Raw genomic sequence first — 25857 nt, 5'->3', positions numbered from 1 at the left:
ATAATTTTTAAGTGTACAATTCAGAGGTACAGCCAACACCACTGTCCATCTCCAGAACTTTGTCATCATCCCAAACTGAAACCCTGTACCTATTACACAATAACTGCCCATTACCTCCTCTCCCAAGCCCTGGTTAACCATTATTTTTTCTCTATGAATTTGACTATTTCAGGTCCCTTATATAAGTGGAATTATACAACATTTGTCCTTTTGCGTCTGGTTTATTTAGTATAGTATTTTTAAGGTTTGTTCGTGTTGAAGCATGTGTCAGGATTTCCTTTTTAAAACTGAATAATATTTCATTTATGTATATACCACATTTTGTTTAATTTGTCAGTGGGCATTTGGGCTGCTTCCACTTTTTAACTATTGTGAATACTGCTACTATGATTATTAATGTGCACATATCCGTTTGAATCCCTGCTTTTAAATTCTTTGTGATACTGTATATACCTAGAAGTGAAAATTGCTGAGTCATAGGATAGTATTACGTTTAGTTTTTGAAACCATACTGTTTCCTTCAGTGGCTGTGCCAGTTTTACATTCCCGTTGGCAATACTCAAGGATTCCAATATCTCCACATGGTCATCAGCAATTATTTCTTGGTTTTGATAACAGTCATCCTAGGAGTGGCATTGTTTTGCATTTTTACAAAACTAATGTGTGACATAATAGAAGGTAACTGGATTCTTACATCTGCTTCTCCATTTAATATGCTGCACTGTTTCATTTTTTTTTTTTAATTTATTTTTTTCATTGCATTTTAGGTTTTGGGGTACATGTGAAGAACATGCAAGGTTGTTGCATAGGTACACACATGGCAGTGTGATTTGGTGCCTTCCTCCCCTTCACCTATACTGGCATTTCCCCCCACGCTATCTCTCCCCACCTCCCCACCTCCCCACCCCCACGTCCCTCCCCCATTTCCCCCCAGCAGACCCCAGTGTGTAGTGCTCCCCTCCCTGTGTCCATGTGTTCTCATTGTTCAACACCCGCCTATGAGTGAGAACATGCGGTGTTTGATTTTCTGCTCTTGTGTCAGTTTGCCGAGAATGATGGTTTCCAGGTTCATCCATGTCCCTACAAAGGACACGAACTCATCATTTTTGATGGCTGCATAATATTCCATGGTGTATATGTACCACATTTTCTCTGTCCAGTCTATCATCGATGGGCATTTTCATTTTGGTTTAAGAAGATGAAGAAAATCCCACCTCACAATCATATGAACTTGGAAAGAAGAAAATTTTAATAGCTTTTTAAAGATAATCATGGATATTCTTTGATATCACATCAAAGTTTGACAAATGGTAGCTTAAGGGTTAGTTACAAAATAGAATCTGAAGCTATATCAGTACTTTTTTCACACTGTTAGATTAATATCCATTGGTGTACCTTACACTTTGAATGGATTTTTTATCCATGCCTGATTTTTTAAATATTAAGCATAAGTCCTTTGGAAATTTTAGTGGTCCGCTGTTACACAGTTCTTCCTCGTGCTGACAGATTTCATTACACAGTATCAAACAATCACTTTCCTTAATGTCTTTCCATTTCATCAGAAACTTCTTCAAGTATTGAGAAGCTATCAAGTTCACAGTGGCAGATAGGATTTTCCAAAATTCTAGTTTTCACTTGAAAGCTAGAATTATATCATTGGCAACACAAACTGTCAGTTGTTTTACTTGAAATGACAATCTCACTTTGTTACATTTTTGACAGAATTTCTGCCACATACTTAAGTCTGAATAACCCGGGATTTGTCTGTCATTAGTTTTTTTCTGGCAAAAATGGTGTTCTATGAAAAAAAGTGATTTCACCTCAAGGTTCAATCAGTTGCACAAGCGCTTTTGATGTGGGCAACCAAATCCTCTGGACAACTCATGCTCAAGTACATAGCAGAAATGCTTTGTGTGTTCTTGGGCACATAAAAGTCAAGGGTAGAGATTTAATAAAATCCATACTTTTTACCATTTCATTACAGATATTCTAAAATGAAATTGACATTATTTTTAGCTTGAGTACATGGCAATGAAAAATACAGCTACTAGTACAGTTTGGTACTATTGCCTCAATTTGTGCTAAAGTACCAACAATGTTATCCACCGTCGCTTTTCACCATCAGTGCAAATGTTCACAAAGCAAAAAAGATAATGTCTTAGTATTATTATGAAAGATTTTTAACCTCACAGACTCTTCAAAAGGGTCTCAGTAACCCCTCCCCATACCTCTACCTTTAAGGTTTGTGGACTACATTTTGAGAACCGCTGATATGTGGTATTAGATTCTTTGTTTATGCATGGAAGAAAATAAATATACTAATAGCCAAAAAATTATTATCTTGTTAGAAGCTACCATAAATATATTAACTATTTTGTTACATAAGAGTATATCTTGCAGTTAACCATCATATACAGTAGTCCTTAACCCAGGGCTTCCATGACTTAATCCCAGAATCTGCTCTGTTTTAAAATCAGTATCTCTAAAAGAGTTCATATTAGACAACATGGAGGACCCTCTGTTTTTCCTGTTTCCTCTGACACTTAGGAATTTATTTTAGTGTTATGGGAGTAACTAGGCTTTTGCCATAGTTTCCCTTGGGTTTTCTTGTTGGCAGAACTGCTATACCCGCTTCCCAAGCCCAGCTTGGCAGCCAGGATTATTGATGGGGGTGTTCAGGCTATTTCGTGGGAATAAGTGGACTGAGAATCTGGAGTTTGGATTATAGTTGCTGTCCAATTCACTTTGTGATCTTAAAAAAAATTACACCCTTGGACCTCTTTCAAGTTACTTATGTATATATGTATGTATGAATGAATGTATTTATTTTAGAGACAGCGTCTCACTCTGTCATCCAGGCTGAAGTTCAGTGGGGCGTGATCATGGCTCACTGCAATCTCAAACTCTGATTTCGAATAATCCTCTCCGCCTTAACCTCCTGAGTAGCTGGCACTGTAGGTGCTCACCACCATGCCCAGCTAATTTTAAAAAATTGTTTGTAGAGATAGGATCTTGCTATGTTGCCGAGGCTGGTCTAGAATTCCTGGCCTCAAGTGATCCTCCCATCTCAGCCTCTAAAAGTGCTGAGATTACAGGTGTGTGCCATTATGCCTGGCCCAGGTTTATTACATTGTAAGATGAAAAAAACTAGTTTAAATAATATCTCAGGCTTAAAAAACGAAAACAAAAACCAGCAACTATCTTGCCGTAGCAAACCAGGAGAATTCCTCTTCCTACCTCAGTCAGATTACACAGCATGTGAGCAAAGCAAAGTCCAATGTATATTATAGAACATGAGGATGAGTGACATGGTCAAATAAACAAGTGAGAAGGTTGACTCAACAATATTTAGCTGAAACAACAGCTATAATAGCCTAGTTTCCTCTTTCAATTAAAAAAGACAGCTTGGTTTGTTTTTTGGCTTTTGTTTTTTTAAGACAGTCTCGCTCTGTTGCCCAGGCTGGGATGCAGTGGCACAATCTCAGCCTACTGCAACATCTCTGCCTCCCGGGTTCAAACAATTATCCTGCCTCATGCTCCCAAGTGGCTGGGATTACAGGTGCCCACCACCACGTCTGACTAATTTTTTTTACTTTTAGTAGAAGTAGGGTTTCACCATGTTGGCCTGGCTGGTCTTAAACTCCTGATCTCAAGTGATCTGCCCACCTCAGCCTCCCAAAGTGCTGGTATTATAAGCCTGGGCCACTACACCTGGCCTAAAACAGACTTTGGTTTTATTTAAATGATGACAGCAATGCATGTTCATTATTGAAAATTTAGCAAATAATGACAAGCAAAAGAAAATATTAAACATATACATAATCCATACATCCAGAACAGCCAATTATTAACAGCTTTCAAAATTTCTTCTATGAACAGACTTTATTTTTACAAATATGATATTTTTATGCCTTTATAATTTTTAATATAATACATCCTCTATAATATAAATAGCTACAATATAATCCTTTTGGGGATGTATACAATTTGATTAATACATACCTTTAGATCCATATTTTCCCTATGAAAATAGAGATCTTTAGGAAGTACAGTGTGACATGTCATACTTCAGTTTAAAATTTTTCTTTTCACTAAAGAATCAAAACTCTCATATGGTTTAGGAATCCGTATACAGTCTGACCCCTGCGTACCTCTCCCAGCTTCCCCTCTCATTCAGTGAACTCAGTACTTCAGCCAGAGAGTTTATGTCCTTATCTCCTGGCCTTAAATTAACACAAGCTGATCCCTTATTTGGAACATTCTTTTCTTTCCCTCCCACTTCCAGAGCCTAATACTTACTCATTTATCTTAAGAGTTATTATGAAATATACACAAAAATATAATGCATATACATATGTAGATGTGATTAAAAGGATCAAAAATGTATCTATATATAAAATGATATTTCTAGTATGAAAAATATATATATAAAATGATATTTCTAGTACCTTTGAAGTTCCTCCAGTGCCCCTCTCTAACCATATCCCTTTCCTTATACCAGAGATAACCACAATCTTGAAATTTGTAATCATTGTCCTCTTTTCTTTATAAATGTTACAAATGTTTATTTCCCTAAACAACGTATGATTTAGTTTTGCATAATGAAACTAGTTTCACATGGCTGTGGTTCATTTTTACTGTTTTAAGATATTTCATTGTGTGACTATTACAAAAATTTCCTATTTATTTTGTCAATGATTATTTGGGTTTCCATTTTCTTGCTATTACAAGCAATATTGCTATGAATATCCTTATAATGTCTCCTGATACATGTGTGAGAGTATGAATTTAAGAGAAAAATTACTAGGTTGTAAGATGTACATTTTCAACTATGCCAAATAATGCCCAGTTCTTTTTTCAAAGTGGTTATACTAATTTGCTTCTTCTCTCCATATGGTATTCATGAGTAGCCATTGATCCACTGTCCTCAGCAGTTCTTGGTGTTGTCAGGCCTTTTGCCAGTCCAGTGGTTGTAAAATGGCATTACTTGGCTTTTATATATATTTCAGTGTTTACTACTGACTTTGAACATGCTTTCTTGTTTCTTTGCCTTTTGTATTTTATGCCTCTTCATGTCTTTTGCCCATTTTCCTATTGATACTGAATTTAAGCTCTACAGTATTTATATATTCTAGATATTGTTCACTTGTTTTCCAATATTCAAAAAATATGGTTAGGCATGGTGGCTCACGCCTGTAATCTGAACACTTTGGGAGGCTGAGGCAGGAGCATTGCTTGAGCTCAGAAGTTTGACACCAGCCTGGGCAAATAGGGATACCCTGTATCTACAAAACATTTAAAAAATTAGTGGAGTGTAGTGACATTCACCTATGGTCCCAGCTACTTTGAAGGCTGAGGTGGGAGGATTGTTTGAGCCTGGGAGGTTGAAGCTGCAGTGAGCCATGATCATGCCACTGCACTCCAGCCTATGTGACAGAGGAAGACTCTGTCTCCAAAAAATATATGTATATTTAATCTGTATGAGCCATTGAGCTAAACTCTGGAATACAGCTATGGACAAGACAGAAACAACTTCTGTCCTCACGGGTTTTTCCCCTCACTCTAAGGGGGTCAAAAAGTAAACAAACTCTAAAATAGATTGTGAAAAGTACTATCAATATCATCTAGCTTTGTACTGAGGGTGAAGTTACCAGACCCCTACTAAATTATTTCCTTCTGAATCCTGTATTAATATTTCCATAGTGTAAACATTATTATTAATAGTGTTTGTCTTCATCACTAGATGACAAGTGTTCTGAAATCAGCAGCCAATTTTTTGTTATTCATTTCTGTACCTCCACTACTTAACATGGTCATTACATAATGGATGCTAAATAAATATATTCATTGAATGGATGAATGAAAATATGTCATTATTAATAACAACTGAAAATTCAGTGTTCACTACTGGTATCTAGGGAGTATAGGCCTAGGTTTATTATTTTGATAGTGACAATTATAGGTATTTTCCGTAGAAAGTAGATATTTCAAGCCCTATATGAAGTAGCTGGTTGCAATTTTTTTCATGCAAAAAACCATTTCCCTATGTCTACGTTAGGTAAGCCAATTTAGATCTAGTTGTTTTATACCAAAGTTATTTACAGAAGAAAAATAGACCTAGTTGTATTATCAAAAAATTACAGAATTGGCTGGGCACAGTGGTTTACCCCTGTAATCTCAGCACTTTGGGAGGCTGAAACAGGTGGATCACTTGAGCGCAGGAGCCCGAGATCAGCTTGGGCAGCATGGCAAAGCCCTCTCTTTACAAAAAATACACAAAAACATGCTACCATGTAGGCATGGTAGCATGCGCCTGTAGTCCTAGCTACTTGGGAGGCTGAAGTAGAATTGCTTCAGCCCTGGAGGTCAAGACTGCACTGAGCTATGTTCATGCCACTGTATTCCAGCCTGTTTGACAGAGCAAGACTCTGTCTCAAAAAAAAAAAAAAAAAAAAAAAAAAAAAAGAAGCCAGAATTACAGAGTTGAGTAATTTGTGAGATAAACTAACTGTCAGGGCTATACTTAACCAGCAAATACACAAGAATGTTGAGTATATATTACAGTATGAGGTAAAGGAGAAGCCATATATTAAAAGGCATTAGCCAGGCATGGTGGCTCACACCTGTAATCCCAACACTTTAGGAAGCTGAGACAGGAGGATTGCTTGAACCCAGGAGTTCAAGACCAGCCTGGGCAACAAAGTGAGACTCCCATCTCTACCAACAAACAAACAAGCAACAAAATTAGCCAGGCATGGTGGCATGCACCTGTGGTCCAGCCTGGGCAACAGAATGAGACCATATCTTTAAAAAAGAAAAATAACAAATAAAACACAGGGCATGCCTTTTAATATTTCATTGTCATGACGGGGAACATTCAGTCACTTGGTAGGTCTGGAGAGTAATACTCTTATTAATTCATATGCTGGGAGCAAAGCTCTTCTGATAAGTTGGCCTGGATATGAAAAAATCAACAGAGGTGCTAATCTCTGAAATACTGGGTCAGAAGCAGCCAAGCTGGAAGAACAGAAGGCAAGCTTCCCTTGGGTGGGCCTGGTATCAGCTTATGACACAGAAGTCAGACTCTGGACATGGATGACTTGGGAGTTACTTGGAACTGGGGAGTACAGTCACTGGACAGGGCATACTTCTTGGTCAGACCAAGAAAGAAATGATAATGCAGCTTTCCCTACCTGGTGGATAAAGTACCCAGCAGAATCCAAAGAAGCCATGATCGCAAATTCATATCCTGGAATGCATTTCGTGCCTGCTATAAAAATCTAGCACTCTGTGCCATAAGTACTATGCTCTCCTAACTGCATGGAAGTAGCTGAAGGGAAGTAAAAACATGAAAAACTTTCTTAGAATGACAAAAGGGGCCCAAAGATACTCAGTAAGTTGTATAACTGCTCATCAAAAATGCTTTTAGTGAACTGAAAAGTGTAAAGTTATAGAAATGGTATGTAGTGGAATACAGCTGATTGAAACCATATGAGGAGCTTATATATAAGCTTCAAATCATCATTCACTCATGCCATAAATAATAACTGAGTACTATATGCAGGAGACTATGCTAAATATTACAAAGACAGGTATATAAAGAAAATTTAGATTCTGTTTGCAAGGCACTTAGGTTGGTATTATTTGCTGACATTTATTTTATACTCCATTTTCTACGAAAATTAATTTGTGACTGCTTACCTAAAAAAATATATATATATTATATACATGTGTGTACATATATATACACATGTGTGTGTACGTATATACACATATATATGAAATAATGTAAAGAGCAAAGAATGTTAGGCCAAAAAATAGAAGGAACCTTAGAATTAGTCTAGTTGCTTTCATTAGGTGTGGAATTTCACTATGAGCTTTTTGGCAGTAAAGGCAAAGGAAAAACATTGTTAAGAATTGTGATGAACAAAGATTTTTCTGATACTGTTTGTGAGATAAATTTATCATATGGATCCATTGCACAGGGGAAATTGAGTAATGCAATGAATCATAGCCTCAAGAACACTACATATGTAGTAAATGCAGAAGTAGACTTCATAGGGCTGTTTCTTATTTTGATTATTTGTTAAAAGGCCGGCTGGGCACGGTGGCTCACACCTGTAATCCCAGCACCTTGGGAAGCCAAGGTGAACAGATCACTTGAGCTCGCGAGTTCAAGACCAGCCTGGGCAACATAGTGAGACTCCATCTCTACAAAAAATGTAAAAAGCCAGATGTAGTGGCACACTTCAGTGGAGGCTGAAGTGAGAGGATTGATTAAGCCCAGGAGGCAAAGGTTGCAGTGAGTCATGATTGCACCACTGCACTCCAGCCTGGGCAGCAGAGCAAGATCCTGTTTCAAAAATGAAATAAAGAAAAAAATACAATATATTATTAACTATAATCCTCGTGTAGTGCAATAGATCTTTTGAACTCATTCTTCCTATCTAATTGAAATTTTGTATTTCTTGACCAGCATCTTTTCAACTCCCTCCTCACACTCACAATCACCCCAGCTCCTGGTAACCACCATTCTACCTTTTTTTTCCCTCTGACTCCCAGGTTCAAGCGATTCTCCTGCCTCAGCCTCCTAAATAGCTGGGATCACAGACACACACCACCACACCAAGCTAATTTTTGCATTTTTGGTAGAGACAGGGTTTCACCATGTTGGCCAGGCTGGTCTCACACTCTTGACCTCAGGTGATCTGCCCACCTCTGCCTCCCAAAGTGCTGGAATTACAGACATGAGCCACCACACCTGACCAATTCTACTTTCTATAGTACTTCTATGAGATCAACTTTTTTACATTCTACATACAAGTGAGATCAGGCAATATGTGTCTTTCTCTGGCTGGCTTATTTCAGTTAATAGTGCTCACCAGGTTCATCCATGTTGTCAAAAATGACAGGATTTCCTTTTTTATGGCTGAATAATATTTCATTGTGTATGTATACCACATTTTCTATATTCATTTGTCAGCTGATAGAAACTTGATTCCATATCTTATCTATTGTGAATAATATGTAGCAAGCGTGAGAGTGCAGATATCTCTTATATATACTCATTTCATTTCTTAAAGATGTATACCCAGTAGTGGGATTGTTAGATTTTATAGTTCTATTTTTAATATTTTGAGAAACCTCCATATTGTTTTCTGTAATGGCTGTATGAATTCATATTCCTACGAACAGTGTGTGAGGGTTCCCTTTCTCCACCAAAGACTTGCTATCTTTGGCCTTTTCCATAATAGCTATTTTAACAGGTGTGAGATGATGTCTCATTGTGGTTTTAATTTGCATTTTCCTAATGTTGATGCTGAGCACTTTTTTCCATATACCTATTCGCCATTTATATGTCATCTTTTGTGAAATGTCTATTCGAGTTCTTTGCCCATTTTTTAATGGGGTTGTTTTCTTGCTGTTGAGTTTATTGAGTTACTTATATATTTTGGATGTTAACCCCTTATCGGATGTATAGTTTGCAAATATTTTCTCCCATTCTGTAGGTTGTCTCTTCATTCTGTTTATTGTTTCCTTTGCTGTGCTTATTATTTTGATGTAATCCCATTTGTCTACATTTGCTTTTGTTGACTCTGCTTTTGGGGTCATATAAAAAAAATCATTGCCCACACTACTGTTATGGAGCTTTTCCCATATATTTTCTTAGTTCATTTTCTGTTGCTGTAATTGAATGACTGAGGCTAGGTAATTTATGAAGAAAAGAAATTTATTATTTACAGTTCTGGAAGCTGGGAAGTACAAGGTCAAGGGGCTGCATCTGGTGAGGGTCTTCTCAGTGTGTCATAACATGGTGGAGGACATCACCTGGCAAGTGGGACACACTGAGAACCAAACTGGCTCCTATGACAGATCTACTCTTCTGATAACTAACCCACTCCTGTTAATCCCCGTTAATCCATTAATTCACCTACTAATTCATGAATGGATTAATCCATTTATGAAGGGAAAGCCCTCATGACCCAATCATCTCTTAACAGCTCTACCTCTTAATACTGTTACACTGAGGATTCAGTTTCAACACAAGTTTCACATGGGACAAGCATTTAAACTTTAACAGTTTTCTTCTAGTAGTTTCACAGTTTAGGATCTTATATTTATGTCTTTAATCCATTTTCAGTGATTTTTGTACATGGGATGAGATGAGGGCCTAATTTCATTCGTCTGCATGTGGATCTCCAGTTTTCCCAACATTGTTCGCTGGAGACTGTCTTTTCTCCATTGTGTGTTCCCGACATCTTTGTCAAAAATCGGTTGGCCATAAATGTGTGGATTTATTTCCGGGCTTTCTAGGCTGTTCCATCAACTATGTGTAAGTTTTTAATGACAGTACCATGCTGTTTGGTTACTAGAGCTTTAGAATATATATATATATATATATATATATATATATATATATATATATATATATATTTTATATGTGTTTTTTTTTTTTTTTTTTTTTTTTTGAGATGGATTCTCACTCTGTCGCCTAGGCTGGAGTGCAGTGGCACGATTTTGGCTCACTGCAACCTCTCCCTCCCGGGTACAAGAGATTCTCCTGCTTCAGCCACCCAAGTAAGTAACTGGGATTACAGGCGTGTGCCACCACATCCGGCTAATTTTGTATTTTTAGTAGAGATAGAGTTTCACCAGTTGGCCAGGCTGGTCTTGAACTCCTAACCTCAAGTGATCTGCCCACCTTGGCCTCTCAAAATGCTGGGATTACAGGCATGAGCCACTGTGCCCAGCCTTTGTAATATATTTTGAAGTCGGGTAATATGATACCTCCAGCTTTATTATTTTTGCTCGAAAGCACTTTGGTTATTTGAAGCCTTTTGTGGTTTCATACGAATTTTGAGATTATTTTTCTATTTCTGTGAAGAATGTCATTGGTATTTTGATAGGGATTGCATTCAATCTGTAGATCACTTTGTGAAATGTTTTTTTCAAAAACATAATGACAATACCATTTTCACATGTAAAAATGATAAACATTTATTTTTGACTGAACCAGTCTTAAAAAGAAAAGCAAACTGGCTATTAGCCAGACCTTAGATGAGGATCTAGGCATCATCATTTACACCACGAAATATCCATGTGTAAATGACACACACACAATCCTAAGTATTAAATAATTTGCTGAAAGAGGAGAGTCTCTCTCCTGAGTAATTTACTGAGGACTTCAATTGTGAAAAGTATGCCCCAGACACCAATTAAGTGTGTCAAAAGCAATTTATTCATGTTTCTAGAGAAAAATAAAAGGGGAATGTTTGAGTTGTGGTTTTCCATGTATGCGGATAGTCCCTTTAATAATGAATCAAGTAACACTTGAATTTCATTTATGAAGCAGCACTTGATTTTAGATGCTCTGTGGTCTCAGGTGGCTTTATATAAGCCAGGGATAGGATTTAAGAAAAGAAACCTCTTCAAATTCGTGTATAATCAATTTGTTTAGAACCTGTAATCATTAAGCCAGCTGTGTCATGTACAAAATTAGAAGAAAATTAATCAATTATCTTTTGTTACTTATTTTTTAGAACCTGAGATTTTTGTTCAACTTTATAATATGAACCTTTTCTAAATGTTCTATTTGCCAGTGGCAGAAATATTACAAATATTTATAGCATCATACAGTTTTTCATACGACGTTAAGTAGTTTCTAATGTTCAAAAAATTTTATTCACATCTCTTAAAAAAGAAAATTTTGAAGAGTTCCTTTTCCTTTATTTATAATACAATTTGGAAACGAGCACAGTACAAAATCTAAAATAAAATTACCTTTTTAAAAAAATGGATTATGAGCATTTTTTAACAAGAGTTGAAAATAAGTCGTTCATTCCTATAGGCACCTTTGTGTAATCATTTCTACTTTTAAGTTTTACTGCTAGTGGAAGTTGTACCTGTTAAGGATGTATGTGGCACTGTTTACAAAATAAATAGTATATTTATACTGTATAAGAGCAAGATTAGACCACTGAAGTTGTAATGGTCTTTCTAGTCCTCAAATTTAAATGCGATTTTTGTCAGTATAAAAAAGATACTGGACAATGAAAGAAAACTCATAATGCTTTTGACTTTACCAGATACTAGAGGCTACTGAGAATAAAGGCCAGAATGTCTCCATATTTAAGGTAGTTCTTCTCTATACTCAAAATACTTGTATCTGAGTTCATGGTGTACATTTTCGTGAATGGTTGTTTATAGGAAGTTTGTATGTATTATCTTGGCAAGGGAACTCTGAAAGCCCACTATTTTCCTAGCATTTTTCTATTGCTGCTAAACAATTTCTGCCCAACCTAAAACATTACTTTCCTATACCAGCAGGTGGAGGCAAGAGCAGTGAAATTGTAGCACTTTGCTTTTCAAGTGTACTGGCATGTGTTGTAGATTACCAATCCATGACTCAGAGTCTCTTTATGATATGTCTCTCACATAATTACTTTTCAACAACTCTGTTGTTGTTTTAGCATCTTCTTTTGGTTGCTTTATCATTTGTCTTAGTGTCCAGGACTGAACTTAGTGGTCATTTTAGGACAAAGAAATTTAGATTTTCATAACTTTTCTATACTCATTGATTGAACACTTAAAACATATGTGTTATATGCTGAACACATTCTTCCACACTTGCCAAGAAATACAAAAATGACTAAGACATGGACCACATTCCCCAAGAGCTTACGTTTAGTAGAATTACAAGGGAAAATGTCTTTATTCCTCTCCTGACCTGGGGAAGCAGATCAGCCAGCCTTGCTGGTATATCTCCAGCCAAGCTTAGTAATAAAGCTCAGTATTCACATGGATTTTAATTTCATCAACAAATATTTACTAAGTATCAGGAACTATATAGGGGCTTAAATTATAAACATAGGCTTTTTGCCTTACAGATTAAAAAAAAAAAAAGGCCAAAACAATCTTCAAAATAAGTATCATTTATTTTTAAACTTTTTAATACAGATTATATAGAACAAATAACTAACTGACATATAGATCCTGACACATTGAACTTAAGGAACTTTTAGTTAGATATAACTGTGCATGACATTTTCTAGAATACACTTAGAAGACTTTCCATGAATCCTGATTGAAATAAAATACAAGTATAATATTCAGATCAACTCTATTAGCTGTTTATTAATAGCCAATAATGATTTAAAAAATATTTTATATAAACAGTATGAAAGAGAATAACTGAGTTCTAAGATTATGTCTGTGTGGATGTATGTGCAGAATGAGAGATAAAGAAGAAACTGTTTTCCAGTTATGGAAAACAGAAAAGAATGGCCCCAGAATTTCTTGCAAGACTTAGCAGCCACCAATATTCAGTACTGTCTTTAAGCCCCAAACTGTTCATCATCTTAATATATTGTGCATCAGAAATTTCCAAACCAATTAAAGCATTTTTGTTTCCTTTATTGGTTTATTTATGAAAGTCACTAAAAAGACACACAGTCTAGTCTAACCTATTTTAGCCTTACCTACCTTCCCTCCACACCCCACTAAACCTGTGTACCCACCTTACCTCATACAGCTATCTTGAAAGACTCAGCCAGTTTAGAAGTTACATCCTCATTGCAGTCTTTCCTAGACTCCCCAAGGCAGAGTCGCACGCACTGTCCTCTTCATTCCCCATTGCTTTATTTATAGAGAATTTGCTACCTGATATTCTTTTATTTTATTATTATTATTTTTAGAGGCAGGGTCTACTCTGTTGCCCAGGCTGAAGTGCAGTGGCACAATTGTGGCTCACTGTAGCCTTGACCTCCTGGGATCAAGCGAGCCTCCCAAGTAGCTGGGACTACAGATGAGGTCTCACCATGTTGGCTGGGCTAGTCTTAAACTCCTGGGCTCAAGTGATCCTTTTTCCTTGGCCTCCCAAAGTGCTGAGATTACAGGCATGAGCCACCACACCCAGCCTGCTACCTGATATTCTAATGTCTCTTTTCATATTTCTTCCTCACAAGTCTATAAACTCCTGAAAGGTAATAACTTTGTCTTATTCATCTTTGTAACCTTAGTAAATAATTGCCGAAGGAATAACTGAATCAACTATTTCATGGGAAATCCTTTTATAATAAGCCTCTCCCCAACCCCCACCTTTTTTTTTTTTTTTTGAATTTTTTTTTTTTTTTTGGTGATGTCTGAATTATAGGCATAATTCCAGATGATAGTAACAAGTCAATAAATCCTATCAAAAAATCAGTAGGAAATAAAGAACCAACATTTACTGCATAGAGTGTTTTCTTAGGATACCTCAGCTGAGGCTGGGTGCAGTGGCTCACACCTGTAATCCCAGCACTTTGGGAGGCCAACGCGAGAGGATCACCTTAGGTCAGGAGTTCGAGACCAGCCTGGCCAACATGGTGAAACCTTGTCTCTACTAAAAGTACAAAAATTAGCCAGGCATGGTGGTACACACTTATAATCTTAGCTACTCATGGGGCTGAGGCAGGAGAATCACTTGAACCCAGGAGACAGCGGTTACAGTGAGCTGAAATCATGCCATTGCACTACAGCCTAGGTGAGAGCAAGACTCTATTGAAAAAAAAAAAAAAAAGCCTTAGCTGAGCCTCATCAATAAAAGATAGAGATTATTTGTTTGTTTGCTTGAGTACTTTAAGGAAAAATTTGCCATTTCCTGGGAGTACACTGTTTCCAAGTGGTTTATTGATTTACCTACAAACAGTTAATTAAAGGGCTCTGGTAAAAAATGAGACCTGGGTGCAAAGGGCAGCCCTCCAGGTCATCCAGGTTTGAGTAGCCTTATTCTTTGAGAAAGTGGCTAAAAAGCTGCTCAAGCCTATGTGACCTGTTTCAGAGCTGGATGAAAGCTAAATTGGGGCACTCCTCCACAGCTCCTGCAGCAATCTCTCAGGGAGTGATGTAGATAAGTCAGACATGTGGCATAAGCATTTATGCCTTAATTCACCTTATTCTCTCCCCATTAGAAGCAAGGTAGAAAATCAGAGAAGTGCAATTGGTGAGAAAGTTGATGATTTTCTTTTTTTTTTTTTTTTTTAAAGGAAATTTTTTAAAGTTTTTTTTTTTTTTTTGTCGTTCAGCGATTAGTTCTCATCCACATTGACTGTCTGTAGATTTTTGAAAGTGGTAACGGGCACATAGGTAACCAAAGTATAGAGCTTATTTGGTGAATCTTCATCCTCATTACGTTTTCTGGACAACCGCACACGGATTCGGTATGGGACATTCCTTATTCCTTTGGCCCAGACAGCTTTGTTGAGCCTGGTATCAATGCGCACATCTGGAGTTCCCATCTCCTTCATAGCAAATTTCCGAATCTCTTTGAGTGCCCGAGGGGCACGCTTCTTGAAGCCCACTCCATGGATGCGCTTGTGAATGTTGATGGTGTATTCTCGGGTCACCACCTCGTTGATGGCAGAACGGCCCTTTTTCTTCTCGCCACCCTTCTTTGCAGGAGCCATTTTGCCGGGTCCGAGGTGGAAAGGAAGAGCGCGAGGAATTGTCGATGATTTTCTTTTCTGGGATGACAGTTGCAACATGAGTATAGGATAGTAAAGAATAAGGGCCCTCAGATACTTTTCAGTTTATAAGTAAAAATACAAAAGAATATGGGCTCTGAAGTCAGGCTTGGGATTGAATCCCAACTGCACAAATGCTATGTGACCTTGAACAAGCTACTTTAGTTCTCTGTACCCAGTAAATTGGGCTGTAATATCTCCCTCTTGGCTTATTGGGAGGATTAAATGAGAAATGCACGTAAACTCTTGGTTAGGTCCAGACATAATAAACTACTTTCACATCTACACAGGCAAAGGCCTGAGGAGACCTTCGCAGCTTGAGGGGGATGTGAAAGTAGTTCATTATGTCTGGAGCATAGATGTGAGAGCAAAAGCATGGCACTGAGAAAGCCAGCAAGGTAGTTACAGGCAGATTCAGAAGTAGGTAACTTGAACTTGAGCCTGAAGTCACTAGGGAACTATGCCACTGAAAGGGAGTGTCATGATCAGATTTACATTTTAGGGTGATTACTCTGCAGGCAATCTGGAGAATAGATTAGAAGGTATCCAGAAAGAACCTCCTGAGTTTCTGATTTGGACACAGTACGTACTAGTGATTGTCCTTGAGATAAGGAATAAAGAAGGAGGACAGATTTGGTTCTGGGGGCAAGGAAGATGAGCAATTTAATTTTAGACATATTGGATTTAAGGTGACCATTGACATCCAAGTGGCGCCACCCAACAGGCAGTTGGACATATGGGTCTAGAACTCAGGAGATTTGTGCTGGAGGTACAGATCTAGAAATCTTTAGCCATGGGTGGTGTGGGTAGCCATATAAGTGTAACAGGCATGGTGCTCAAGATGAAAAGAGGCCATAGAACTGAATCCTGCAGAGCTCTAAGGAATCCTAAGAAGGGGGGACCACATACACACACACACAGGAAAAAAAACTAAAAAATGATGATAAAAAATGATGATAAAAAACCACGAAGGAACAGCAAATCATTATCACAAAAGCCCAAGGAGGGAAAAGTTTAAATAAAAAGAGGGAATCAAAAACAGGAAAGAATGGAAAACACTGTCGACTATCACAAAAAGTCAACATGTAAATAGTGAAGAATGTCTGTTGCCTTTAGTAGAAATCACTGGGGACCTTGATGAGAGCAGCTACCATTTTTTTAAAGAGACCAGGATCCAGATTGAAGTAGGATGAAGAGTGAGTGGGACGTAAGAGCAAAATGATAGCAAGGCTGGCTGGACCACTTTGAAAAATCTTCAGGATGAAGGGAAAGAGAGAAATCGTCACGTCTAGTGGGGAACCCAAGATCAAGGAAGTTTTTGTTTTGTTTTATTAGGTAGAGAAATGTAAGCATTCCAACACATTTGTTTGTATAAAGAGGCAGTACAAATGAGACATTTAAGATTTTGCCAAGAGAGATGATATTTCATGGTGGTGTCTCCAGAAGAGATCAAATAGGACCCAGCACAGAGCAAGAAATTGACAAGTCAGATTCCTCTTATACTAGTTAGGAGTAAAGAGAAGAGGATGATACAGATGCAGCTATGTTCGTAGGAAGGAAATGGGATTTTTGTGCGATGGCTTTAGTCATGTAGACAGCGAGGTCAGCTACTGATGGTGAGAGGGGAAATTCGAGGAGGTTGGTCACAGTTTGAAGTAATAGGTAGTGGGAGGCAGATGTTCGTGGATGGATTTTCCTGAAGCCTTGGAAGTCCAACTAAAATCAGAGGCCGTGATATAATAGTATCAAAACCCATAGCTCTGTTTAGAACCTGTTGTAAGAATAGAGACGGTAGCTGGTTAAAATGGTCCTGTGCAAAGGTTTTTAAGATTGATATAGCAGAAGGACTGGAAGTTGGGGTTTTAGTGAAAGATGGTTGACCTGATAGATGAAGCTCACTTCTAACAGTTGTGCAACCTGGGGTGAGACTACAATTGGAAACCCACCCCTGACCCCCTCCTATACCATGAGGACCTCACATGTGCGCCCACCTATATGTCCAAACTCTGATTGCATTCCCTGCTCTTAATGGCCAACCTTTGGTGCAGGTTATGTGTAAACCAATGACGCAGTTCACCCTCAGGAAGATGGACCCTGGGAAGGGACCCACACAGATTCTGGGAGCCGTTCAAGCAAGAAATTCTGGAGTCTTAGGCACTCAGAGCATAGTTGGAGGATGGTATTGGCAAAATTTGCATGGGCACATCCCCTTATCTCTCCTGAGCTTATTTGAAGACACAGGAGAGCCAGAGTGGAGCCTGCCAAAGTACAGCAGTCATCCAGGTCTGAGGGTGGAGCTGAGGGAGAAATCTGTTAGACTGAGAAAATAGAGGGATTAAAGGACTGGAGTTCTAAGGGAGAGATGGAAAACTAAGAATCATGGGAGTAGATAAACAGAAGCTAAAGAGATAGAAGGTTGTGATTAGAGGGAAATAGCTGACTTTATCATTTCCAAGGAGCATCTCCAAGTGGTGGTAAGAAGAATAAACACAAAGTTTCTTGGAGTGAAATAGTTTAAGAAAGTGAAGTTGTCTGTGCACAGTGGCTCATGCCTGTAATTCCAGCACTTTGGGAGGCCAAGGTAGGAGAATTGCTTGAGCCCAGGAATTTGAGACCAGCCTGGGCAACATAGGGAAACCTCTTCTCTACAAAAATTTATAATTAGCCAGGCTATTTTGTTTTACTTAGGGGAATGGGAGGATCAAGTACTTAACCCCGTGACATAGAGGCTGCAGTGAGTTATGATCACACCTCTGCACTCCAGCCTGGGCAACAAAACAAGACCTTGTCCCAAAAAGAAAAGAGGGAGAAAAAAGAAACTTAAGGGAAGTTAAGGGAGCAGTAAGCCTTGTCCACCCACCCTTAGAGTCTCCCCGGGATGACTATGGAACTTTAGAAAGGGACTGATATGGTTTAGCTGTCCCTACCCAAATCTCATCTTGAATTATAGCTCCTATAATCCCCATGTACCATGGGAGGGACCCAATGGGGGTTAATTACATCATGGGGTCTGATTTTTCCTGTGCTGTTCTCATGATAGTGAATAAGTCTCAGGAGATCTGATGGTTTTATGAAGGGTAGTTCCCCTACACACGCTATCTTGCCTGCCGCCATGTAAATGTGACTTTCCTTCTCCTTCACCTTCTGCCATAATTGTGAGGCCTCCTAGCCATGTGAAACTGTGAGTTCATTATACTTCTTTTTCCTTATAAATTATCCAGCCTTGGGTATTCCTTCATAGCGGTATGAAAATAGACTAACACAGGGACTGTAGAGCTAAGTGATTGGTGGATGTGAGAAAATGGCAAAGAGTTTAGTTGATGACAGCAACAAAGAGAGTAAGGGATGTATCAGGAAGCCAGTAGCCTCCAAGGATTAGAATTGTAGTACAGGAATGATTTGGACACCCCTTTGGGGATCAAGGAGAGGTTTACCCTGTGTCAAGGCCTCATAGTGTGAGGAGCTTGAGAGAATGTGAGTGCACTTCATGGGAGAGGCAGTGCATTCCCCAGGAATCCAAGTTATAGTTAAGACAAAGTGGAAAAGCCAGTGCCCTGTGACAAGGTTGAGGATGTAGTGGGAGTTGAGTATCAGAGAGAGAGACTGGCATGAGGGGAGAGCTGCACCAGCTGGTGATGCTGAACCTGTGGGACAGTGGCAGAATGTATGGTATGAAAGGACACAGAGCAGAGAGAAAACAGAAGTTCACAAGTGTTTTCTGTGTTAAAGGTCTAGTATCAGGAACCTTTAGGTAAACTTTTGTAACTTCTGTCTTAGTAAGCTCAGTCAGTGAATAAGATTAATTCTCACTTGTAAAATAATCAGGGCATGAAATTTAAAGAGTCTTGTAGAAAAGCTATTTTCATATTCTAATCATATTATCAATACCCTTGGCCCTGCTCCCTGTGGAAAGAACTGAAAGTCTTTTCTGCCACTGCCACACTATGCTCTTGAAAGTAGTGCTTGCTCCTACTTATTTCTTCGTGTTATGAGGATTACATGAGTGTTTTAACACTCCCTGCACACGTGAGCTACTCAGTAAATGAGTTCTCCCTTCCTCTCTTTCTCTGTCCTTTCTTCCTTCCAGAGAAGGACGAACCTGGTTTGTGGGTGGAAAGGAAAAAGGGTACCCAAGGAAGGGTACAGGCAGGGCCACTTGGCATGCATGTGGATCACATGGAATCTCAGAAAGGAGATTGTCTAGTCAGTGCTGTCCTTTCAAACTTTCTACAGTGGGGAAAGCATTCTCTGTGCTGTCCAATGTCATGTCTACTTACTACAAGTGGCTGTTGCATATTTGAATTGTGCCTGGTACAACTGAGAAACTGAACTTTTAATTTTATTTACTCATAATTTATTTAAATAACCACATGTGCCTGCTGTGTTAGACTGCACACACAGGTCTAATAGATAATGTGCTACTTGGTTGACAGCTTCAAGAAATAAATGGACTAAGTATCTGAAGAAATAGGTAAGTTGGCCAGGCGTGGTGGCTCATGCCTGTAATCTCAGCACTTAGGGAGGCCAAAGCAGGTGGATTGCTTGAGCCCAGGAGTTACTCACTGTCAGCAACATAGCAAGACTCCGCCTCTATTAAAAATTTTAAAATTAGTTGGGCATGGTGGCACATACCTGTAGTCCTAGCTACTGGGGAGGCTAACGCAGGAGGATTGCTTGAGTCCAGGAGGCCTAGTTTACAGTGAGCTATGACTATACCACTGCACTCTAGCCTGGGCAACAGAATGAGACCCTGGTGTTTTTGTGGTTTTTGTTTTTTGTTTTTTTTTGAGAGGAGTCTTGGTTTGTGGCCCAGGCTGGAGTGCAGTGGCACAATCTCAACTCATTGCAACCTCTGCCTCCCAGGTCCTGGTTCAAGCAATTCTCCTGCCTCAGTCTCCCAAGCAGCTGGGATTACAGGCACACACCACCATACCCAGCTAATTTTTGTATTTTTAGTGGAGACAGGGTTTCACTGGCTTGGCCAGGCTGGTCTTGAACTCCTGACCTCGTGATCCACCTCCCTCAACCTTCCAAAGTGCTGAGATTACAGGCGTGAGCCACTGTACCCAGCTGAGACCCTGTCTTTTAAAAAAGTAAAGAAAAAGGGAGAGAAATAAAGAAAAAAAGAGAAACAAGAACATAAGGAAGGAGTAAGAGAAACAGGTAAGTCTCCAAGGGTGTAGCTGGGCTTTGGCATTGCAGAAATCAGAAATAAAAGAGTCCTATATTCTCTGATGAGAGGACCCTGGACTTGGGCTATGACCTGAGAAGTTGTGAGGAGAGGGGTGATTCAGTCAAAACAATGGCTAGAAAGACAACTTTGTGAATAGTAGAAATCAGGATTAGAGTATTTCTGATGTAATAGCCAGACAAGAGAAATAATTAAACTTATACAGGAATTCCAGTTGGGGGGGAGGGGATTGATTTAATACAGACCTCAAGAGCAGCTTATAGAGAAACATTACTTGAAAAGCAAATACTAGGAATGTTTGCCAAGTGATGAATATCTGGAAATGTCCTGCAAACCATGTAGTACAACACAGTGGCACGGTGACAAGGAAAGGGATGGAAAAATGTAAATTAGTAGGAGGTAGAAGTTGTAAAACTTTACATAATGTAGTTTCACTATAACCTTGGCTCTAATAAAACGTGTTTCCCTGTATGAATGTTTACTTGTGATGATGAAGGAGGATGGTGTTGCTTTCATGTTTTCGCCATATTTGTCTCATCTTGTTTCAAGTATATAATGAACACCTGTCTGCTCATCAGTGTGCAGTGCTTTGGGGTGGGAGTTTGTGATGAAAGAAATATACAATGGCCATTGTGTTTGAAAAAGTCCTAGTTTCATTCAGAATATAAAACAAACTAATTGAACAGGTGATGACAGTAATTTAAATGTCTAAAATGAATGGCACAGATGAAAGGTGATAGAAGCTCAGATCTGGGTGAACTGGAATGGTCAAAGCCTTGATGAGTGGAAGTAGAGGACTTTAAACTATGCTTCAAAAGAAAATGAACCCCATAAATCAACATTTCTGAAAGTACATTCCATAAAATGTTTTACAAAAGTCTCAAGGCAATAATTAACCCAGAACAACTATGACATACTCCTTTGTCCAGATGAAATTCTGTAACCTGGTGATCTCTGTGCTAAATTTATCTAGCTTTCTTCCTTTGCCTAAGCACTGTTATTATCATTATTATTATTATTATTATTATATTATTTTGGACACAGGAGATTACAGTGCTAACAAATGCACCTTCCTGTCAATTCCAGCATGGTATTCTGTATTATTTCTTGGTTAGAAATTTCACAGGGTTGGCCTGGTGTAGTGGCTCATGCTTGTCATCCCAACACTTTGGGAAGCTGAGGTGGAAGGATGGCTTGAGCTTAGGAGTTCAAGACCCACCTGGACAACATGGCAAAACCACATTTCTACAAAAAGTACAAAAACTCAGCCAGGTGTGGGCGCACACCTATAGTCCCAGCTACTCGGGAGGCTCAGGCAAGAGGATCACCTGAGCCCAGGAGGTTGAGGCTACAGTGAGCCATGATTGCATCACTGGACTCTAGCCTGGGTGAGAGAGTGAGACCCTGTTTCCACAGGTCGTGTTTTGAAAAGTGCTTTGAGAACAGAGGAGACAAGAAGGTATGATTGAGGCAGAAATAATAAAGATCCTGGAATTTTGTAGAAGAAAAAAAACTAGTGTTTAATTAGACAACAGGAATCTCAGATTTAATCTATGTTTTCATTTTCAAATTATTAGACATAATAACTACTGTAGGAAAAGACAGGCTCATGCCGTTGCCGGCTTTCAACTTATGTAGCTCTCAGTTGTAAAAAGTCAGAGAAAAATCTTCACCAGATTCTCGAGGATACAAGCGCAGCTGCTGGAATGACTACAGGCGCACTGGTTTTCCCACCCAGGTGCAGTTCTTTTTCCAGGGCTGCAGAGGCACTGAAGGGGAAGATGAGATCAATGTACCGGCATCCAAAGCATTGGGTGAGCTTCGAAATGTAACAAAGGGGAAGAGGAGGGAAGCTCCACAAAATGAAGGCGGGAGAGGAAAAGCAGGGACAATGCAGAAAGAAAGTACTCAGTAGATCAAAATGTTTTACTTAGAAGTATAAGGCATACCCCTGTCACTATTCCTTTTCTTTGGTAACAAGAATTATGAATCCTGAAAAGAATTAAGGTAAAATCCCAGAAGGTGAGAAAAAAAAGTATTAAAATAAAAATTTTAATATATTCAGTTGACCCATGACATCATGATTTCTAACTTTTGTTTCTGTCTTTTTAGCCCTTCCAGGTTCAGGGGATAATATTACATTAAGGGAAAAATAGCTTTTCATTAGTTGCCTTGGAAACTATAAAGTGTATATGTGTCCAGACAAAGTGGAAGTATTTACATCTTTATCAGTTTAACTTTCCCACTACAAAGAAATGACAAGTGTTTGAAGTGACTGATATGCTAATTAACCTCATTTGATCATTACACAATGTATACATGTATTAAACATCACTCTGTACCCTATAAAGATGCACAATTATTATGTGTCAATTAAAAATAAAACTTAACAAACAATTAGATATGCTGTGACCACCCAACCTTCCAGTAAATGTTAGGAATTAGATGAAAACCAGTGAAGGTCATCTTATCATTGAAATGCCTGAAGTAATTTTCTTTTAAAGTTGAATAATAGGCTGGTCATGGTTATAGGCTGGCTCATGCCTATAATCTTAACACATTGGAAGGCAAGGCAAGTAGATCACTTCAGGTTAGGAGTTCGAGACCAGTCTGGCCAACATGGTGAAACCCCGTCTCTAATAAAAATACAAAAAACTAGTCAGGCGTGGTGACACAAGCTTGTAATTCCAGCTACCCAGGGGCTGAGGCATGAGAATCACTTTAACCCAGGAGGCAGAGGTTGCAATAAGCCGAGATTGTGCCACTGCACTCTAGCCTGGGCAACAGAGTGAGACTCTGTCTCAAAAAAAAAAAAAAAAACCTGAATAATAATGGAAGTTTGTCCATAGTCATTGGTTTATACTAAGAGGAGTGGTGAAAAGAACAGGGTATTAAGATGTATACATCCTATGTTTTAGTCATTCTTCTGTTTAATATTCATGTAACTCAGTCATCTCAGGGCCAGCCTTTTCACCTATACTGGGGCTTTCTTGACAGTACAGTCCGTCATGGCCATGACTGACTCTTTCTTAGTGGCCTCTGTTGGCAGAAATAATTATTTTGGAAATTTTCAGCCAACTATATAAACTGAACTTCACATCTTTATTATTTTGCGCCAACACCAAGTATGTGAGACCCTCTACGCCTCTGACATTTCTTGTACTCCGACCTCCATACTGTTGGTTTTTCCCTGTACTTATTCCTTTATCAGTAAGATCCTTTAGGAGGATAATATAAAACCCCATTCTAACAGACTTCACCATAGAGGGGACTTACTGACTTGTAACTGGAACAGTCAGGCTTTAGAATTAGTTGATCTATGAGCTCTATGATGTCTTTAAATACTTGGTTTCCTCCTTTATTCCGACATTCCAAGTATCTGTTTTATCGTAAATCAGATTCTACTCTTTCTCATAGAATGACTGCCAGGTGCAATCAAGGACACTAGTGTACTCACACTTAGTGGGAATGAGACCCCCTTCTCTCACAGCATTCCAAGCAAGAGTACTGAGGGTAGGGGCAGCTACCTTCAAAGAACATGAACTGTTTGAGGGTGCATGAGTGTTGGGAGGAAGATGTGCATATAATTAGATAGGGGAAGGGGTGAATGGCTAGACAACCAATGTGTATCTAACCATCTGCTCCACTGACTTCTCCACTGTTATTTCTGGAACCCTTGTCCTATGATAAATAAACTCCTCTACTTTTTTATACTCTTCCCTGGATCTTCCCTTCTCTTCCTGACCTCTTCTAAAATCCATTGAACCCTGACAAAAATATTTCCCATGCATCCGTCTTCCTCCCACACCCCATACCACAAAGTGAGGAGGAAAGATCAGATCAGTATCTTCTTGTTCCCCAGAGGCCACCTCCACCCACCATGGCCGTGATGTCCAGTACTTCTTCACCATTGTGTAAAAACACCTTTGAGGCTCATGATCTGGTTTTCCCATTTGATATCCTGCTCATGTTGTCTCTCCCAATCAGCTGGGAGTTTCTTCTTCAGATACTCGGGGTCCTGCTTCAGTCTTCCTTTCTACTCCCAGGCTCCACCATCAGCCTGCTGGACTCCAGTGTTCATATAGGCAATTTACCCAAACTAGGCTCTTGTTTTCTTACACTCTTGCAAAGAAACTGCTTAACCCTTGAGGTCTTAAATTCAAATATCTCACATTTTTACTATAACCTGACTACTCCTATTTTACTGTTTTATTGATTTTACTGAGACTATAGTTTCTCTTTCTGTCTAAAACATTGCTCTGCTCATGTTTTATATTACATTTCTTCCTATCTCTGCAGGGATCTCACTCTAAATATCTTCATAATGTAATTTTTAAAATGGTTTCAAGTAGAATCATAACTATGATAAATTTCTTAAATATCTTGTGCAAATTTAAAACATAAGTGTATATTTATTCCCAAATCTTTTGATCTAAAACCAAGGCCTTTTGTTAACTATAAATAATTTGATTGGCAATCCTCACTGTCCTTGTACAAACTATACCTTTAATGACTCATCTTTGATTTTCAATTTCAGCTTCTTGAAAGTGGAACATGAACATAAAGAAACATAAGCAATATGAATTCAGAAGCCTTTCCCAGTCTTTCATAAGGACAAGTTTTTTGTGGGAGTTCATTTTTTTTGTAACTCTTTTTTTTAAAGTATTTCTAAAACCTTTTATCTATCCTAGAATAAGTTTTTAAATTTTGTATACATTTAATCAGTCAAATATTTAAATTACATGAAGATAAGCATAACAGGCATAAACAGGTTTTGGAACAACAGGCTTAACCATTGGTTTGTATGTAACTCAACTGCTGGAAGAAGAAATGTGAAAATGTGTTAGAAAATAGCCTGGCAGCCTTGAGTTGTAAGCATCAACCAGTATGTGGACATGAGTTCTTGTGGAGAGGAAGTTGAGGAGGTCAATATTTAGGTCTCTCCTATCTAAAAAATGTATCTATTCTGTGTCTCAGCCCTTTCCAGCTACACTGCGTTAGTTCTCCTTATTTTCATGGACAAATCCAGAGAATTGCCTAGGTGCACTCTAGTTCATCATTTCCTTCTTATTCCTCCATCATAGTAGTTTGATCTATACCCCTGCTGCTCCCTTAACACTGCTTTTGCTAGACATCAGTGGCATTCTGCTGCAATATTCAATGAAG

The 25857-nt window shown here is 38.6% G+C and overlaps 2 protein-coding genes across 3 annotated transcripts in view; one reads left to right on the top strand and one right to left on the bottom strand.

Annotated features, from left to right (window-relative positions):
- The window catches only part of NLN (neurolysin), a 107231-nt gene that overhangs the window by 1631 nt on the left and 79743 nt on the right, over positions 1 to 25857 (top strand). The window contains exon 1 of one of the 2 annotated variants that reach the window (XM_017537853.2): positions 10533 to 10578. The exons of the other annotated variant lie outside the window; for it this stretch is intronic. The gene's annotated coding sequence lies outside the window, so the exon portion shown is untranslated. Of the gene's footprint in view, positions 1 to 10532; positions 10579 to 25857 lie in introns of those variants that run through there. 2 annotated transcript variants of the gene reach the window in all.
- Positions 15026 to 15484, bottom strand: LOC108310728 (60S ribosomal protein L31). Its single transcript, XM_017537855.2, has one exon. The coding sequence runs from the start codon at positions 15441 to 15443 to the stop codon at positions 15066 to 15068; it is 378 nt and encodes a 125-aa protein (XP_017393344.1). The 5' UTR covers positions 15444 to 15484; the 3' UTR covers positions 15026 to 15065.

Source organism: Cebus imitator, unplaced genomic scaffold (assembly GCF_001604975.1).
Source record: "Cebus imitator isolate Cc_AM_T3 unplaced genomic scaffold, Cebus_imitator-1.0 Scaffold107, whole genome shotgun sequence".
NCBI lineage: Eukaryota > Metazoa > Chordata > Mammalia > Primates > Cebidae > Cebus > Cebus imitator.
The sequence above is the reverse complement of the archived record's forward strand: the minus strand, read 5'-3'. Positions and strand labels throughout refer to the sequence as shown.

Bases quoted from the DNA above. Each gene is read 5' to 3' on its own strand.
- LOC108310728 (XM_017537855.2), bottom strand. From the start codon at position 15,443: ATGGCTCCTGCAAAGAAGGGTGGCGAGAAGAAAAAGGGCCGTTCTGCC.